Genomic DNA, 19,042 nt, shown 5'->3' on the forward strand with positions numbered 1-19,042 from the left:
GGTCCTGGGGCTTGTGCCGGCCCACTGGTGTGTGGTGCAGGGACCTGGCACGCTGGCTGTGGGGCTTCGGGCTCCCAGTGCTGGTTCTGGCCTGCTAGTGGGTGGGGCCAAGTCCCTGTTCAGCCTGAGGGCGTCCCAGGACTAGGGGTGACTGGCTGGTGGGCAGGTAAGCCCCAGCGCTAATAGGCTAGAGGGAGGACTCCAAAATGGTGCTTACCGGTACCAGTATCCTCATGGTAGAATGAGCTCCCAAAAGTGGCTGCTGCCAGTGTCTATATCTCCAGGGGAGTTCCAGTTGCCTCCTGCCTACCCTGGAGGCTGTCCAAGGTCAGCAAGTGAGTCTGACCCAGGCTTCTTTCAGATTGTTGCCTCTGAGCTCGGACTCGGAGCATCCGCGATTCTGTACATGCCCTTCAAGAACGGAGTCTCTAAGTCCTACAGCCCTCTGGCTCTCCTGAACGCAAGCCCTGCCTTCAGAGCTAGATGTTCTGGGAGCTTACCTTCCTGGTGCAGGACGCTAGGGTTGGGAAGCTTGAAATGGGTCTTGGACCCCTCACTCCTTGGGAAGAACCTCTGCAATTGTGATTATCCTCCTCTTTGTGGGTCACCTACCCGGGGATGTGGGTCTTGACTGTACCACAACTCCGCCACTCTTACCCTTCTTGTTCTGGTTCCTTCATTATATCCTTAGTTGTAGAAGGTCTTTTCTGCTAGTCTTCAGGTTGTTCTCATAGACGGTTGCTCTGTAAACAGTTGTAGTTTTGGTGTGCCCCATAGGACGAGGTGACCTCAGGGTCTTCCTACCCTGCCATCTTGGTGACCAGGAAATCATTTAGATCAGGATTTCTCAACTTTGGCAGAAATGACATTTGAACTGGGTAATTATTTTGTTGTGGGGGCTGTCCTATATATTGTAGGATGCATAGCAGCATTCCAGGCTCCTGTCCACTAGATGCCAGTAGTATCGCCCAGTTGTGACAACCCAAAATATCTGTGTTTTCAAACCCCCTCTTTCAGGGGCAGGGGACAAAATCCCTCCCACTTTGTTTGAGCACTGCTGTATTAGATCACCTTTAAGTTATGCATATGTAATATTATGGTAGAGATTATGTAAACTGTGGCAGCTTTGGACATTTCAGGAGAAGGCTGTTAGACCACTTAGTGGGATGTTATAGAGGTGATCTTCTAATATTCTGTAATTCTCATAAATAAAATTTTCTTTAGCTCTCGTAAGAAAACAAAAAAATGGAGAAAGTTCAGAAAGATTGGGAACATCAAGCTCTAGGCAGAGTGTGAGCTGCTAGCAAGTTGAGGGCAGTCACAGGAGTGAGAACAAATAGATCACAAAGGAGGCAGGATGGGATTTAGCTCTTGCTTTCACAGAAATGAATCTTAGCAGGGAAATGGTTGTCCTTTCAAATGCAAGCAAGTGGCAACTTCAAGCTCAGTCCTGAGTGGAGGGCACAGTCTACCAGGGCCCCTGGTGGGGTTGCTGGGCTTCCTGGATGTATTGGAATTTGTAGAAATCTACATGGTTTCACAGTACCTATTGCCTTGCTTATAGTAATGGGAGGACAGTTTTTTTCCAAAGAATACTTTTGAGGGCAGGGGGCGGAAGGGTATGGTTTGCCTGAATAAATGTGTTCACTTTAGACTCCTATTAGTTAAATGAGCAAGAAGAGAAAAGTATAGCAGCATTCCACCAGGTGGTGCTATATCTGACTCATTCACCAAGCAGGGCTGAATTAGGTTTTCTGTGACCCTGTCTCTCCCAGTGTATTTTCTCAGTCCTTTTGAAATAATGTAGATTGAGCTATACTTCAAATGAAAGATATCTGCTGGTTGAAAAAAAATATCCATTCTAGTGTAAATCTCTACTTCTGACTCAAAATATATGCATTTATATTCCAAGGATCTATCTTGACAACCAAGCTCGGGCGCAGGAGGCGCTAGAACATATTGTGTTCATAACAAAAGATTTCTCCCTCTTTTTTTTTTTTTGCAGTACGCGGGCCTCTCACTGCTGTGGCCTCTCCTGTTGCAGAGCACAGGCTCTGGACGCGCAGGCTCAGTGGCCATGGCTCACGGGCCCATCCGCTCTGCAGCATGTGGGATCTTCCCAGACCGGGGCACGAACCCTTGTCCCCTGCACCGGCAGGTGGACTCTCAACCACTGCGCCACCAGGGAAGACCTCCCTTTTTCCAATTTTAATTAATGCTATCGCCAGGTGATTTGATAACACTGCGACTGGCCAGTACAAGCAAAACTGATATAAATATTTTTAACTTCAATTTCTTCAATACTTTGCTGACTGTTATCAGAGATGAGTTTCATGCCTACCCTCATCAGCCCGGGATATAAAAAAGGCAGAGGTTAGGATATTAAAATGCGTTGCAGAGCTCTGAAATACAATGTGCTCCAGAAGACAGCCCTGTGACCTGGAGGTCTGGTTACATGGCATTTAAACAGGGAACTTGGCCGTGATACACCAGGACAACTGGATAGCCTAACATCAAAACGAGAAGTTCTATATATTCAATATACTGTGATAAGCCATAATGGAAAAGAATATGAAAAAGAATTTTTATATATGTATAATTAAATCACTTTGCTGTATAGTAGAAATTAACACAACATTGTCAATCAACTATACTTCAATTAAAAAAACAAAACAAAACGAGAAGTTCTAAGGGCTCACTTAAGCAATTATCTCTTAACTGGGAAGTTGTGCAATTCACCATGTACTGACATTTTTAATCCCTTGGGGAGAAAAAGGATACAAATATGTTTATCTTTTATAAATCTTCAGGTCAGTCTACCAGTATGTATGAACCAAGAGAAAGAATTTCGCTGCAGCTGTTATAAGTAGGTTTTTGGTTATTTTGTTTTGTTCTTTTAAGGAAGAGAGACTATTATTGACCATCAGCAGAGGTAGCCTTAATTGAATAGTAACATACTAAGGGACCCTCCAGGAGGATGGGGCAGTAGTTAAAACAGTGGGTGGGGGGTGGGGTGCGTCCACATCCCATTTAAAACATGGTCAGAAGAAAAAGACAAGTGACATGGTCTCAGGCGAAGAGCAGGCAAAATGGAAATCAAAGATAGAAGTAAAGAAAATGGAAGGAAAACCTGCCCTCATGTGTTTATCATATATGTCTGTTTATCAATTAAAATATTAAGAGCACAACAATGCATATTTGTCATATATTTTCCATCAAAATAATGGAGAGGAAGGGTGAGGACAGGTGGAATGGCCAGGACTTTGAGTTGCTAAAGCAAACACAAAGTTCCTCATCACAGGCTTGCCTAGGGCAGGGCCTGACCATAAAGTGTATTTCCTTTAGAACTCGCTGAAAACAAATATTTCTTCCTTTTAGTATTTTAATACAAACATATTGGTAAAAATCCTTATCAAACAAATACAAACTATAACAACTGACTTAAAGATTTAAAGACATTGAGAAGCAGGATGGGGATGGTAGAGTGCACTGATGTACCTCAGAGACCTTCCTAAAGGTCTGTATCTCCCTTATTCTAGAGAAGCACTTCCTAAATTGCCACGTGTCCCTCCTTTGGCTGCTTTCTACCCTTACCCACAAGATAACATGTGTTGTGTGAAGAAAAAGAAAAGTTACATAGTGAAACACATTTGGAAAACACTATACACTATATGCCCTTCTTAGAGATTTCTGGTGCACTTGGGCATATTTAAAGGGCATCCAAATATTTGAGAGGCTCTAGGAAAGGAGAATCCGTGTAACTGACTCAGCATTTCCCAAGTTTAAATCCCCATCCCCGTCCCTACCTTCACCCCCAGGAATACTCATTATCATCTCACAGGCCTCTAGTCTCCTCTAGTAGAGTGTTTGGGAAATGCTATTCCATAGATACAAGTATTGTGTCTTCTTGCTACATTGAAAGGATTGTGAAGATTTACAAGACTTACCAAAAGGATCTACTTAATATCCTGAGAGTTCAGATTTTTGCTCAAATTTGGCTTCTTGGTACAATTGTTTAGCTTTTGCCCTATCATTCTCCTAATTGAAACATCATCTGTGTTGGGAAATAATTGTTTTGTGATTCCTGTAAAAACAACAACAAAACACAGAAAAACACTTTGTCAGAAGGATGTAGACTCACAGATGCAGAGAACAAACCAGTGGCTGCCAGTGGGGAGAGGGATGGGGGAGGGGCGATATTGGGTAGTGGGGGTAAGAGGTACAAACTACTATGTATAAAATAAGTTATAAGGATATATTGTACAACTGGCAATATAGCCAATATTTTATAAGTATAAATGGAACATAAACATTAAACATTGTGAAATACTATATTGTACACCTGTAACTTATGTAATACTATACATCAACTATACTTGAATAAAAATAAATTAATTAATTTTAAAAAACCACTTTATCAGGCCTTTGCATCTTAAGGTATGAACTGAAATAAAACACCAAGCAATTCACATTATAATTTTGTCTCTATTTTGAAAAAGCAGCCCAACACCCATGAGATATTTAAATAGATGAATCTGTAGGCAGAGTTTTCAAAGCAAAGCAAGAGATAATAAAAGTCTATATCATAAACTGAGAGCATACATATACGTCTTCCTATGGTACCATTCAGCTTTAACCTTGCTGCTTGCTCTGAATGCTAAGTGCCCTTGATCCAAAATGCTGGGAATTTATTTTTACCCATTCCCAACATCAGTTGAAACAAGCAGATTCTGACTCTTTTCCAACTAAGAAATGATGCACTATTAAAATAGAGAGAGCTGTGATTCAGTGAGTCCTTAAATTTGTTGGATATTTGCAAAAAAATTCCTTGCTAACCTTGCTAACCTAAATTATCATATTTAAAGAGATTAACTTAAAAACCATAAGTAGGATGGTCAAATTAACCTCTGTTTTTTTCTGAATAAAAGATAAGGGATATTTCTAACCAAGAGAAGAAAAAGAAAATAAAACATAAACTGTTAACTAAAATTTTGTTGGAAAGGATTTTGAAAATTTACTTTTCTAAAGCTATGAATTTTATGAATCCAAACTTTTCAGTAATATAAAATTCATTTTTATTTTAATAACCATTTTTTTTTTTTTTTTGCGGTACACGGGCCTCTCACTGCTGTGGCCTCTCCCATTGCGGAGCACAGGCTCCAGACGCACAGGCTCAGTGGCCATGGCTCACGGGCCCAGCCGCTCCACGGCATGTGGGATCTTCCCGGACCGGGACACGAACCCATGTCCCCTGCATCAGCAGGCGGACTCTCAACCACTGCGCCACCAGGGAAGCCCTTAATAACCCTTTTTAATGTAAAGTTTTTCTACAAAATTCCCCATATATCATAAGAGGTTTAGGCTATCCTCAGATTTTTCTCTCATAGAAAAATAAACTTGAAGAAAATAAAAGATAATGAAAGAACAACTTAAAGTTGAATGGTAAAATAATTTCAGATTCATGTGCCAATATAATACAAACACATTATCACCTATGATTTCTTGAACTTCATTCTGATTCATAGCTGGTTTCACTGCCTTGTCCCTTGAAGTAGAGGATTTTGCCCCCGTCAGGCTGTGTGTGGCCATGTATTCATTTGTGTAGAGCACTTGCATTAAATCATTAATAAACTTCTGAGGCTTGCTCTTGTTGCAACGGGCAATCTGCCATTTTTCAATCTTGAACTAAAAAATTAAAAATAATAATTGAAATAACTGAAAAAGGAAAGGAAAGGAATATCTGAAGAAATATATTACTCAATGAATACAGACCAGAAAACAAAACCAAGTCTTTAGGTGATGTATGATACTTTTAATATATATTGTACATTTCAGGGGTTAGAGTTAGATGTTAACTTTGAGATAATTCCCAACATTTATGAGGTATTTGTTCTAGAGTGTATACAAATTCTTGTCGTGTAATCTGGATTTGGTGCTTTAAGGATTAATCCATACTTAACATTTCCTACTAAGTGTGGTAGCATAATAATGGCCCACTGACAATATTCACATTGTTATCCCTGTAACCTTTGAATATGTTACCTTATATGGGAAAATCAACTTTGTACGTGTCATTAAAGTACCTTGAGATGGGGAGAGTATGCTGAGTTATCCAGGTGGGTCCAGTCCAATCATGTGAGCCTTTTTTTTTTTTTAACACTTAAAATTTGTGTACTTTATTGCAGGTACGAATATGTATATTTACATACACATATAACTTTATAAATATATACACACAGTATCTGGTACATAGTAAGCACACCATAAATGTTAATAATAATAATGAAAATGGCTAACATTTATTGAGCACTCACATGAGCCCTTAACTGCAGAAGAGGGAAGCAGAAAGAAGACACAGAGGAAGGAGGAGAGAATAGAAGAGTGAGAGGGCTTTGCCTGCCCCGACTGGCTTTGAAGATGATGGAAGTGGACTATGAACCAGGGAAGGGGGCTGCCTCTAGAAGTGGGAATGGCCTTCAGTTTATAGTTGACAAGAAAACAGAAAACAGGGAACTCGGCTCTAGAACCATAAGAAACTGAGTTCTACAACAACCCCCATGGACAGGAAACAGATTCTTCTCCAGAGCCTCCAAAAAAGGAGAGTACCTGCCAACACCTTGATTTTACCGCATTTCTGACCTACAGAACTCTGAGGTGGTAAGTTTGTATTATTATAAATCACTAAGTTTGTGGGAATCTGTTACACAGCAAAGGAAACCGGTACACTAAGATTCAAATATTCTGAATGTTAGATAGTGAGCATTTAATTATTGCTCTTGAAAGCATAATTTCCCAGGCCAATTCTAACAAAACTTGTATTTTTAGCTTCTATTTCTTGATTAAGAGAAGTCGGGAAAGTAGAAGAATTGTGTTCTGCCAGCATGTACAGCCTAAAATTCACCTTGTCTCAATGATACAGTTTTATAACCTTTAATGCATAGTTGTCCTTCTGTCACTGGTTTAAGAATTTCCTAGTTTAATAACTTCATCACTGTCCACCATTTGAATTTAATTTTCTGAACTGGATATTCATTTCACAAATATTAGATTTATTGCAAAAATACTGTTTTATGTAGTCAGAATATTATGATTGACCTAAAGTTACATAAAGTGATCTGATAAGGCAGTGATTATGTTGTACAGTAATTTTAATTTTGTATGTAACTGTATCCCAGAGAAAGATGGGATGGTCTTCCAGCTGACCTGTTTCTCATCCGCGTGATGCTCTTCCTCAGCTTTCAAGGAAATTGGTGAACTGGAATTAGAATTAGAATTACTACATGTGGAGGCAAATGAATCTGGTGAGGAGTTATTTGTTGCTCTCCAGAGGGTGGACGCAGACGTGGACAGGGTTCCTCCACCCTTGAGCAGGGCCTCCGCCATACCAACCAATTCTTCAAACTGGGTGACGGCCTGTGGTAAAACTAAAATGGCAAGAAAAAGTAGTACTTTACAAATACTTGTCATAGCAGCATAGATACATATTTTCTATGATGTGTATATGCATAGAAGTATGTAGAACAAACTGTTAACACTTGCTATCTTTGGAAAATAAACATGGTAAGAAGAATGGTTGGAACATATTTACTTTTTTTTTTGCTGTACGCGGGCCTCTCACTGTTGCGGCCTCTCCCGTTGTGGAGCACAGGCTCCAGATGCTTAGGCTCAGCAGCCATGGCTCACGGGCCCAGCCACTCTGCAGCATGTGGGATCTTCCCGGACCGGGGCACGAACCCATGTCCCCTGCATCGGCAGGCGGACTCTCCACCACTGCGCCACCAGGGAAGCCCTAACATAATGTTTTTAAGACTTGATTCTTTTTCTAATTGCTAATGATATTATTTGAAGGTGTTTAAGGAGACATTACTGATTTTATCACCTTCCATCAGGCCAGTTTAAGTGACAAGATAAAATAAACTGTTTCTCACAGATTGAAATAAATTTTCTATGGCCTTAGTGCGTGATTTCCCAGGGAGTCAAAGGCCATCAAATTAGTAAAAATTCATGGCCACAGTTCAAATCTATGTGTTCACATATTAAAGATGGATTTTGGTAATCAACTGAATGTTCTCTTTGTTCCTTTTTTTAAATGGAAACTTACACATTCAAAGCTTTCATGCCTCCATGTTAAATGGTCTTCTCTTGTTATATCTAGTTTGTTTCCTAAGGACAAATAACATTTTGTTGGAGTTGGAAGACACCTTGAACCCTGTCTAATTCAACTCCTCACTCTATGGTTGGGAGTAATGCCTGCTGGAGAGGCGAAAAGAGTCTGAAACTTTTTTGTACTTTTCTAAGCATATTATTGAGCTATATAATCTTTGGAATAATTGCTGATTGGAGACCTGAAAATCAGACATATTGATGACATGTCCAAATCAATACATTTAGTACTATGTTAATAGAAAAATGTAAACATCTGCTAAAGAAGAAAACCTTATTTTATATTTTTTTCAATTAATATTTGCTAAGCACCTCTCATGTGCCAGACAGTTGTTCAATCAGCAATTATTTATTGAGCACTTAATAATATTAGACATTTATCTAGCTTCTACTCTGTGCCAGGCACTATTCTGGGAACTTTACTGATGTTCACTTGTTTACTCCTCATTGCAACTCTCTGAGATAGGTATTATCATTACCCGCAATTTACAGATGAGGACAGTTAGGCAACAAGAGGTTAAATAACCCATCAGGGTCAACTCAGTGAAAAGAAGAGCCAACATTCAAATTCGGACTCTGCCAATTCCATGCTATAAACTTCTATGTCATGCCAACTCTCAACATTTGCCCACCACTCTGTTAGGTGCCAGGGATGAGACTGGGAGCAAAACCAGATGTGATCCTAGACTCTTGGAACTGGGAGGGGGTAGAGAGTATTGTTTACCTACCCATGCTGTGTGTAAGAATTTGGCCCGCTCAAAGAAGGTCTGGCCACCTGCCCTAACCGCCACCCACCACCCCCCAGTTCCTGGGAAGTAACCTCTCAACCCTTGAATTTCCCGAGCGATAGCAGGAGTGTCTTTGTTATTCATGGTGAGCCCCTTAGAACACACCTGATTTATGTTTATGCTAAGGAGTTTCTCAGGGTGGGGACAGTCACACCCAATAATCTTAGGGTAGAAGCTGGCCATAGCCAGAAAGCCAGAAAGACCATGTGGGCAATCAATCAGTGAATCAATCATGCTCATGTAATGAACCCTCAGTAAAAACTTTGGACACCCCAGCTCAGAGAGCTTCCTGGGTGGACAATCCTCTGTGCATTTTGTTGTAACATATAAAGACTAGTAGGTAATGTATCCTGAGGACAGAAGTTCCTCACTTGGAAACTAACCAGACTCTGCCCTATGTGTCTCTTCCAACTTTGCCTGGTTCTAATTTGTATTCTTTCCCTGTGATAAATGTAAACATGAATAAAATAGGTTTTGGTGAATTAAATTTCTCTGGCAAATTACTGGACCTGAGGGTGGTTTTGGAAAACCCCTAAACTTGCAGTCAGTATCAGAAGTCTTAGAAGACTTGGCAGTCTAGAGGACTGTGCCCTTAACCTTGTGGTTTGGCTAACTCAAGGTGCATGCAAAGAAATGAAAAATCACAGTTGTTAAGGTCACAGAGAAGAGGCAAACAGCCTAGAGAGGGAAGGGCCACAGAGGGCTTCTCTTAGGAGCTCAAGATTGATCTGAAACCTGAAGGCTGAGCAGGAATTAAATAGCCAGAGGGAATGAGGAGGTCATCAGAAGCATAGGAAACACAAGTTCTGTATTTGAGGAACTGAAGCTGGAATGTAAAGAGAAAAAGGGAATTCTGCATTAAAGTGGGGTTTAGAGAATATTCACTGTTTTTTCTAATAATGAAAGTTATACATGTTCATTGGAATATATCCTTCTTGCCATTTCTATCTTTGTATATCTCTATCTATATTTTCTTTTACATAATTAGGACAATGCTATATGCACAGCATTGTATCATGGTTCTTTTTTCCAATTAAGGCCATAAACTGAATATTTTACCTATTTTATTAAATCTTGGAAAATATGATCTTTTGAGGTCTAATTTGCTTAGAATCAAAGTCAAGATCTTATGTGAAGTCTGAGCAGAATTTAAGTAGGTAGAGGGGGATGAGTTTGACAAAAGGATATACCCAATTAGCTCACACTAATATGTTCGAGATATAGAACATTTCTGCCCACCCAGAAATTTGCCTCATGTTCCTTCCAAATCAATCCCTGGACTCACCTCAGGGGCAACCATTAATGTGACTTCTTTAGTCAGAGACACGTTTTAACTGTTCTAGAATTCCATGTAAATGGATACAAACAGTATATTCTCCGTGTTTTGGTCTGACTTTTTTTTTGTTGTTTTTCTGCATAATGTTTTGAGATTCATTCATGTTGTTGTGTCAGTTAGTCATTCTTTTTTCAGGAGGATGAATATTATTTTTATTTTTTATTGAAGTATAGTTGATTTACAATGTTTCAGGTGTATAGCAAAGTGATTCAGATATATATATATATATATATATATATATATATATATATTCTTTTTTGTTGCTGACTGATATTTAATTACATGGATGCTCCACAATTAAACTATCCATTCACCTGCTGATCGGTTATTTTCCACTTGAACACACGACTTTAAGGATTCCCTAATATCTCAAGGTATTGATGTCCTCTAATTTATTCAAATGCTTCTTTTTTTCTTTTTGGAATTTAGGTTGCTTCCAATTTTTCTTGATTACGGACAAAACTCTTATGAACCACCTACCACACACATCTTTATATTTATCTCTTATCGTGTCAATGCTATAAATTCCTGAAAGCGAAACAATAGGCTCAGAGGTATAAATGTTTCCAAGACTCAGTTAATGTCACTGAATGGCTCTCCAAAAAGGGTCTTCCAACTTGAATGCCCACTAGCAAGGTAAGAAGTCAGCCACATCACTGCACCATCAACAAGAGGTGTTCATAATTAACAAAAATATTCACTATTTTGATAGGTTAAAATTTTAGTACAATTATTTAAATTATTGCAATTATTTGATTATTGTGAAGTTGAATACATATTTATTTGTTTATTGATTATTTGAACTTATTCTATGAGATACCTATTAGACCAAAGAATGTTAGTACTTTTTTTATTTTATGATAGCTTAGATGGTTTTGGTAAAGTGCTTATAGGAATGCCTAGTGCATTATAAACACAATGTATTAGCTATTATTATTAATTCCCTTATATCTTAAGCACTTTAACCTCTAATTTGTCATAAGTTGCAATTATTTTTCTTAGAGTATTTTAATTTTAGTATGTTTTAAATGTACACGTGTACAAAATAGATAACTAATAACAACCTGCTGTATAAAATAAATAAATAAAATAAAAAATTTTAAAAAGCACACACATATTTTTAGTTTTTACTTAATTAAAAGTAGCAGTCTTATGGAAGCAACCTAAGTGTCCATCGACAGATGAATGGATAAAGAAGATGTGGCACATATATACAATGGAATATTACTCAGCCATAAAAAGAAACAAAATTGAGTTATTTGTAGTGAGATGGATGGACCTAAAGTCTGTCATACAGAGTGAAGTTAGTCAGAAAGAGAAAAACAAATACCGTATGCTAACACATATATATGAAATCTAAAAAAAAAAACTGATCATGAAGAACCTAGGGGCAGGATGGGAAAAAAGACACAGACCTACTAGAGAATGGACTTGAGGACACGGGGAGGGGGAAGGGTAAGCTGGGACAAAGTGAGAGAGTGGCATGAACATATATACACTACCAAATGTAAAACCGATAACTAGTGGGAAGCAGCTGCATAGCACAGGGACATCAGCTCGGTGCCTTGTGACTACCTAGAGGGTTGGGATAGGGAGGGTGGGAGGGAGGGAGATGCAAGAGGGGAGAGATACGGGGATATATGTATATGTATAGCTGATTCACTTTGATATAAAGCGGAAACTAACACACCATTGTAAAGCAATTATACTCCAATAAAGATGTTAAAAAAAAAGTAGCAGTCTTTTCCTTAGTTCATTTCCTTAGTTCATTCATTTACTTTATGCTTAGCAAGTCATTCAGATCAGTTAAATATTCACTCATATATTTCATACAGTTTAAACATCTTTTCACAAGTTTTTTTCCTCCCTGGATATAATTTTTTCTAACTTTTAATGTAAAAATTTAAACACACACACAAAATAGTAAACTCCCATGTACCCCATGCCCTAGTTTCCAACTCATGGCCAATCTTGTTCCACCTGTATCCCCACCCACTTTCTCCCCACCTCCAAAATTACTTCAAGCAAATCACAGGCATCATTTCATTTTATCTGTAAATATTTCCATGTATATCTCCAAAGGTAAGAAATTTAAATATATATATATAATATATGGTTATATGTATGTATATATATATATATAACCATAACACCACTGTCACAGCCAGAAATACTTAGCAATAGTTCTTGAATATCATTTTTAAAAAAAACAAATTAGCAAGTGTTCAAATTTCTGATTGTCTCGTTTTTGTTCTTGTTTTTAGCTTGTTTGAATCAGAATCCAAATAAAGTCCATACATTACAATTAGTTGCTGTCTCTTTTACAAACTGTAGGTTTCCTTTTCATCTCCTTGTTTTTTCCTTGCAATTTATTAGTTGAAGAAACTGGGTCCTTTGTCCTGCAGGGTTTCCCACAGTCTGGATTTTGCTGATTGCACCCCTAAGGGGGTGTTTAACATATTCTTCCCTGTAGTTAGATCTAAAGGCTTGATCAGTGTTTTAACTTCCAGCAGGTGGCATTGAATGCATGGTTACCTTTTGTTGCGATATTAGCGGTCACTGATGATCACTGCCTAGATTCATCAGGGGTTGCAAAATGGTGATATCCTAATTCTTCATTTAGCTAGAATTCTACCAAGGGAAACTTTCTCTCATCAACTATTTGGCTACCCTGAGGTTCATTTCATATAATAATGGCAGAATAAATGCTTGATTTTTCAGTCTGTATTTGCCAGTTTTCAAAATAATGAGTTGGTTCTTTCAGATGACCATTAAGTTTTTTCTCTTTTGAATGAAGTCATGCATGTAAATATACATGATAACCAGTTGCCCTGATCATTATTATTGATGCTCCAATAATAATGATCTTTAGCCAGTGGGAACCTCTTCCAGTTGACACGTCCACATGGTCTTTGCTGACCTCCTTGCTTTCTGGTAGGACAAGATTTTCATCTATATTTCCTGTTTGAGGCTCCTGACAAATCTTGTCCATTTCCTGTGCAAGTTCTGGAATCAGCCGTTTCTCCAGGGAACCCCAGCTCCCTTTAGTGGGGAACGGTATTTCAAGGCCACACCCAAGTGCTAGGAGTGCTCTTTGCTATTGGGTTCTTGTTTCTAGGCCTCTTTGGTGAACAGTATTAGAATATACATACTATTAATTTTTTTTTTTTTCTTTTTTTGCGGTATGCGGGCCTCTCACTGTTGTGGCCTCTCCCGTTGCGGAGCACAGGCTCCGGATGCGCAGGCCCAGCGGCCATGGCTCACGGGCCCAGCCGCTCCGCGGCATATGGGATCCTCCCAGACCGGGGCACGAACCCGTATCCCCTGCATCGGCAGGCGGACTCTCAACCACTGCGCCACCAGGGAGGCCCTACATACTATTAATTTTTAAAGATAAAAATTCATCCTGTGTCGAAACCAGTACTCATGCAAATTCAGAACATGGAGTTTTAATTTAAACTGTACAGTTATGTTTTTAGTACGCCACATGGTGTGAAATGAGAACCTAACTTAAACCTGCCCCTCCCCGCCACATTGGAATATCAGTTTTCCCAGCACCATTTGTTGAATAATTCATCCTTGTCCTAAATGGCTTGCAGGACTTGCTATGTAAATTGTCAGGCCCATTGCAAATGGAAAATGCAGGACTCCTTGTTCAAAGCTTCTTCAGAATTTTAATATGGTGACAGTATTTTTAACCAGTATGTGGGGCCTTCCTAGGAGCAGGGCCCAGTGTGACTGCACTGGTCATCCTACAGTGATAAGCAGACACTGTATGGCAGTCACCTTACCAGGTTCTGCTCTGAAGACTTTACATGTCACCCAGGGAAGTACTTTTATCATTTCCATTCATCTCACACTCAGTTACACAGCTAGTAGGTGGCAGAGGCAGGATTTGAACCCAAGTGGCTTGGCCCCTGTAAACCCTCTGTGCCACAGTGGCTCCGGGACATTTCTTCCCTGTACGGGAGGTATTATCCAGGGATGTGTGTTCTGTTCCATCGACCTGCTGGCTCTTATCCTAGTAAGTTGCTTTTAATTATCAGAACTTTATATGATTTCATGTTGACAGTTATGCCCTCAGATTCTTTTTCAGAATGTTCTTAATTGATTTTGCCTATTTATTCTTTCAGGTTAACTTTAATATAATTATTGTCAAATTACCACAAAAATAAAAATCAAAACAAAACAATTATGGGCATTTGATTGGGATTCTAGTCAAACTGTGAGTTATTTTGAGATGAATTGGCAACTTCTCATCTATGAATTTGACGTCTCTCTATTTAGATTTGTCTATTTCTCCACTGACTTTTTAATTTTTCATCATAGATCCTACACATTTCTTGTTAGGGTAACTAGTAGATATTTTATAGTTATTTGTAATTAATGTGTAGATTCTTTTTTATTATTTTTTTAGGAATAAAATCAGCAATTTCTGATCTATAAGGAAATTACTGATTTTTTTAAAAAATGGTAGCTATTAGATTTGGGGCACCTATTATGTACCAGGCATTTATTATTTTTTAAATACAATAAGGCTTATAATGAAAAATAGCAGCCCTCTGCCCTACCGCTCACCACCCTGGATTACCTACTACTCCTAGAGGGAAAACTTCTGATCCACTTACCTGTTTCTCTGGTAGTTACCTTCATAGTCTTAAATAATAATAAGCATATACAACTATTCTTTTATTTTTTTCAGATTCATATAATTACTTATTGACTTTCAACTGTGTAACATGACAAGGCAGCCCTCTTTCAACTCCTCCCCCAGCCACATAGAAACACACACACGTGGTACCCACATATGCAAACACATACACACTCTTCTTCTCTCCATCATCCCAGGATAGTTGTAACACAACTGCTAGTTCAATAAATACTGTGCTTACATTATTATAGTGATGTAATTCTCAATTCCTTTCCTTTAAAACATGACTTTTTTCCTAGAGTTAAAATGATCTCATTTTTAAAAGCTTGCTTATTATTATTATTTAACTGTTTCTCTGACTTAAACATCTCAAAACTTCCTACCAGAGGTGTAAAATCTCCTTGCAGTATGTTTGGTAGATGACATCATGTCATCTATCAATTTCATGTTTTTCTCAGTGATCTCTCTCCTGTAACCCCTGTACCTGTCCACCTCTAGACCAGCTGCTTCCAGGCTACTGTGGACCTGTCACCCTGGAGTGTCCCCTCACTATTATTCTGTGGCTACGTCCTGTACTGGACTACCTGTTTTCTGATTGACTTTCTAGATTCACTCTCTCATTTTGAAGGAGCACACCCTCCGTTAGCTTTTGAAAAAGAAAGCACAGGAAGTACATTGAGACTTCATAGGTATGAAAATATTATTATTCTGCCCTCACACTTGGTTGATGGTTTCACTGGGTATAGAAGTCTAGGTTTAAATCATTTCCCTTTAGAATTTTAAATGCATTGCTCAATTATCTTAGAGCTTCCAGTGTTGCTGGTGAAAAGTCCAATGTCATCTGACTCCCACTCCTTAGCGGGTAACATGCTCCTTCTCTCTGAAAGCTTCTAGATTTTCCCTTCCTGGTGTTCTGAAATTTCACACTGTTATGGCTTAGATAAGCCTTTTTGCTTTGGGTGGTATCTTTTTGATGTGCACACAATAAACTTTTACTAATTACTACTTCAGTGATTCACTGGTTTTACTTTGGCTATTTCTGAAACTTTGACAGCATTCTACTATATTTAAATGAACCTGGGCAAAACTTACTTGATTTTTCCTTCCTTACTCATTAGTTAATAGAGTGGAGTTTTCGGCTGAGACATTGTTTTCCCTGGGTATACATTCATTCTTTACAAATAGTGATAATTTAATACCCTTTTGTACAATAGACATGCCACTTTTTTCCTTTTATATCTTAGTGTGCTGGTCAGTTGTGGTCCACAAGATATGTTTCAAATGTTTAACACATGCACGTAGAGCACACACACGTCTGTCATTCTGAATGTCTAGAATGGCATATACATTCTGCTATTTTTCTTAGTTAGCAGGCTTTATAGACAGATAAACAGCTCTGATTCTTAGTTCAAAGAGGACTATTGCTGAGCAAAGGTTAACTAACCACTCTGCACTCTTCTCTCAGACCCCTTTCTTATTTGGATTATACGTTAAATTTCAACTTTCTGACATCTTCCTAGTTCCCAACTGTAGCTTCACAAGGAGACCTACTATGACCATGTTATTTTAAACTGTAAAACACCCCCTCTCCCTCAAATCCCCATCCTCCTTTACCTCTCCTATTTTTTCCATAGCATTTATCACTAGCTAACATATTGTATAATTTACTTAATTTTACTTAATTGTGATTTTTCATGATTTTGACTGCTTGCCTCACTGGAATGTGAGCTCTGTGAGAGTGGCGATCTTTGTTTTGTTCACTGGGTTTTCCTAGGTACTTAGAGCAGTGCCTGACATATAGAGGACCTTGTAAATATTGACTGAAAGAAGAAATGCATACATGAATACTGCAGTGGCAGTTGGCAGTTCCTGACTCTTCCTGTTGCTTGAAGTCTAACCAATAGCCAACTTTACTTTGGTTTCTAAGGGTACATTCTAGTGTGTGTGCATGCAGAGGGGCAGACAATATTAAATACAGAATAGGGTATGTAGGCTTTTAAGTGCCAAAGAGGAAACGAAATGGGAAGGGATAAAAAAACGTTGCAGGGGGAGAGAGGTTGAAAGTTTAGATGGAGGGAGGAGGTCAGGGCAAAGATGAATTTACAGTGAAGATTTGAAGTATGTAGGGTGCAAACTATGTGGATATCTGGGGAAAGAATATCCCAGGCCAAAGGAACAGCCAGTACAGAGATGCTGACATCAGGTCACGTCTGATGTCTTTGGAGGGAAAGCAAGTGGTCCGGTGTGGCTGGATCACAGAGAAGGATGGGGAGAGAGTAGAAAACAAGGCCAGAAAGGTATGTGGAGGGGAGGTGGCCGGATCACGTAAGGACTCAAAGATCATAAAACTGACTTCAGTTTTACCCCATGTGAGGTAGACATGCACTGGAATTGTCTGCAGAGAGGAGTGACGTGAGCTGGCCTACAGTTAGCAGGATGTTCTTGCTGCTGTGTTGATAGTGGACTGCACAGCAGCATGAGCAGAAGTGGCAACACCAGTGAGGAAGCCACCATGATCACCTGGGTGAGAGATGCTGGTGGTTTGGACCAGAGTGGCTGTAGTGGGGGTGGTACAAAGAACTGTATTCCAGAGATATTTTGAAGATGAAGCCAGTAGGATTTGCCAATGGACTGAGTGTAGGGTGTAAAAGAAATACAGAAATACAAGACAGCATCGTGGATTTTGAGTTGAGAAACTGGAACAATGAAGTTAGCATTAACCGAGGCGAGGAAGAAAGAGAGGAGCAGGTGGCAGGGGAAGGGTGGGAATGTGGTCGGGGTGGGGGGGTGTTTGTCTGAGATGCCTGCCAGTCTTGTCAATACACAGTTAGCCCATGAGTCTGGAACTAAAGGGAGAAGTCCAGACTGGAGATAAGTCATAGTTATTGATGGATTTAACACCATAGAATTGGATATGATCCCCTATGGAGTGAAAGCAGATAGAAAAGAAAGAAGCCCAAGGACTGAGCCTGGGGCATCATCAAATATTTAGAGGGTAAGATGATGAAATGAGGCAGCCATATAAACTGAGACGGAAAGCTCAGCAGTGGAGGAGGAATGTGGTGCCCTAGAAGCCAAGGAAGGAGAGGTAGCCAAGGTGTCAGATGTAAGAGGGCACTTAATATGACCCTTGAGAAATTACCTTCGGGGTTAGCAATATGAAATGTTATGGGTTAAATTGTGTCCCCCCAAAAAGAGATGTTGAAGTCTAACCCCCAGGACCTTAGAATGTGACCTTATTTGGAAATAGGGCCTTTATAGATGTAATCAAGTTAAAATGAGGTCATTAGAGTAGGCCTTAATCCAAAATGACTGACATCCTTATAAAAAGAGGGAAGTCTGGACACAGAGACAGACAAGCACACAGTGAGGTCATCACATGAAGACTGGTCTTAATGCTGCCTCAGGCCAAGGATCAACCAGAAGCTAGGAGAGAGGCCTTCCCCAGCGCCATCAGAGGAAGCGTGGCCCTGCTGACACCTTGATTTTAGAATTCTGCTGTTTAAGCCACCCAGTTTGTGATACTTTATCACTGCAGCCCTAGGAAACTAATACATGGAGGTCATTGGCAATCATGAGAAGAGACATTACAATGGAATGACAAGGACCTAATTGAAGTGGGATCCAAAGGGAATAAAAGGGGGAAAATTGAAAACAGTGTATAGAGTCAACATGTAAGGAGTTTTCCTACAAAGGGAAGGAGAGAAACAGGGTGAAAGGCAGAGAAGCAAATGGCCTGAGAAAGGTGGGGATTTTTGGGTTTGTTTGTTTGTTTTAATGGGAGAAATAATTGTATGTCTGATGCTAATGGGATGATTCATTAGCGAGAGCCGGGGAGGCTCTCTGGAGCTCTGTCCTTGATTAGCAGAAAGAGGATGCACAGATGGACATACTGCCTTTGGCTGGACAAGAGGACAGGCCACTCATGGGTGACAGGAGAGGACGTGGAAGTTGATACAAGCACAGGTGCAGGGAGCTGACAGTCTTTTCACATCCTCCAAGTTCTCCGTGAAGCAAAGGCGTCAGCTGAGAGCGAGGATATGGAAAGTGTGGGACGCTGGCAGAGAGAGGAGAAAATGAAACAGCAACTCCAGAGTGAGGGAC

The 19,042-nt window shown here is 39.6% G+C and overlaps 1 protein-coding gene across 2 annotated transcripts in view; it reads right to left on the reverse strand.

The window, feature by feature from the left end:
- Window positions 1–19,042, reverse strand: part of LOC308623373 (BEN domain-containing protein 6) — a 137,276-nt gene that overhangs the window by 4,962 nt on the left and 113,272 nt on the right. For both annotated transcript variants that reach the window (XM_081245657.1, XM_081245656.1), the window contains exons 4-6: window positions 7,204–7,424; window positions 5,493–5,685; window positions 3,948–4,084 (exon numbers count right to left, since the gene is read on the reverse strand). In XM_081245657.1, the coding sequence (XP_081101783.1) occupies window positions 3,957–4,084; window positions 5,493–5,685; window positions 7,204–7,424 (542 nt within the window). In that variant the 3' untranslated portion in view covers window positions 3,948–3,956. The remainder of the gene's footprint in view (window positions 1–3,947; window positions 4,085–5,492; window positions 5,686–7,203; window positions 7,425–19,042) is intronic.

This window comes from Mesoplodon bidens (genome assembly GCF_964165515.1).
Source record: "Mesoplodon bidens genome assembly, chromosome: 10".
Classification (NCBI taxonomy): domain Eukaryota; kingdom Metazoa; phylum Chordata; class Mammalia; order Artiodactyla; family Ziphiidae; genus Mesoplodon; species Mesoplodon bidens.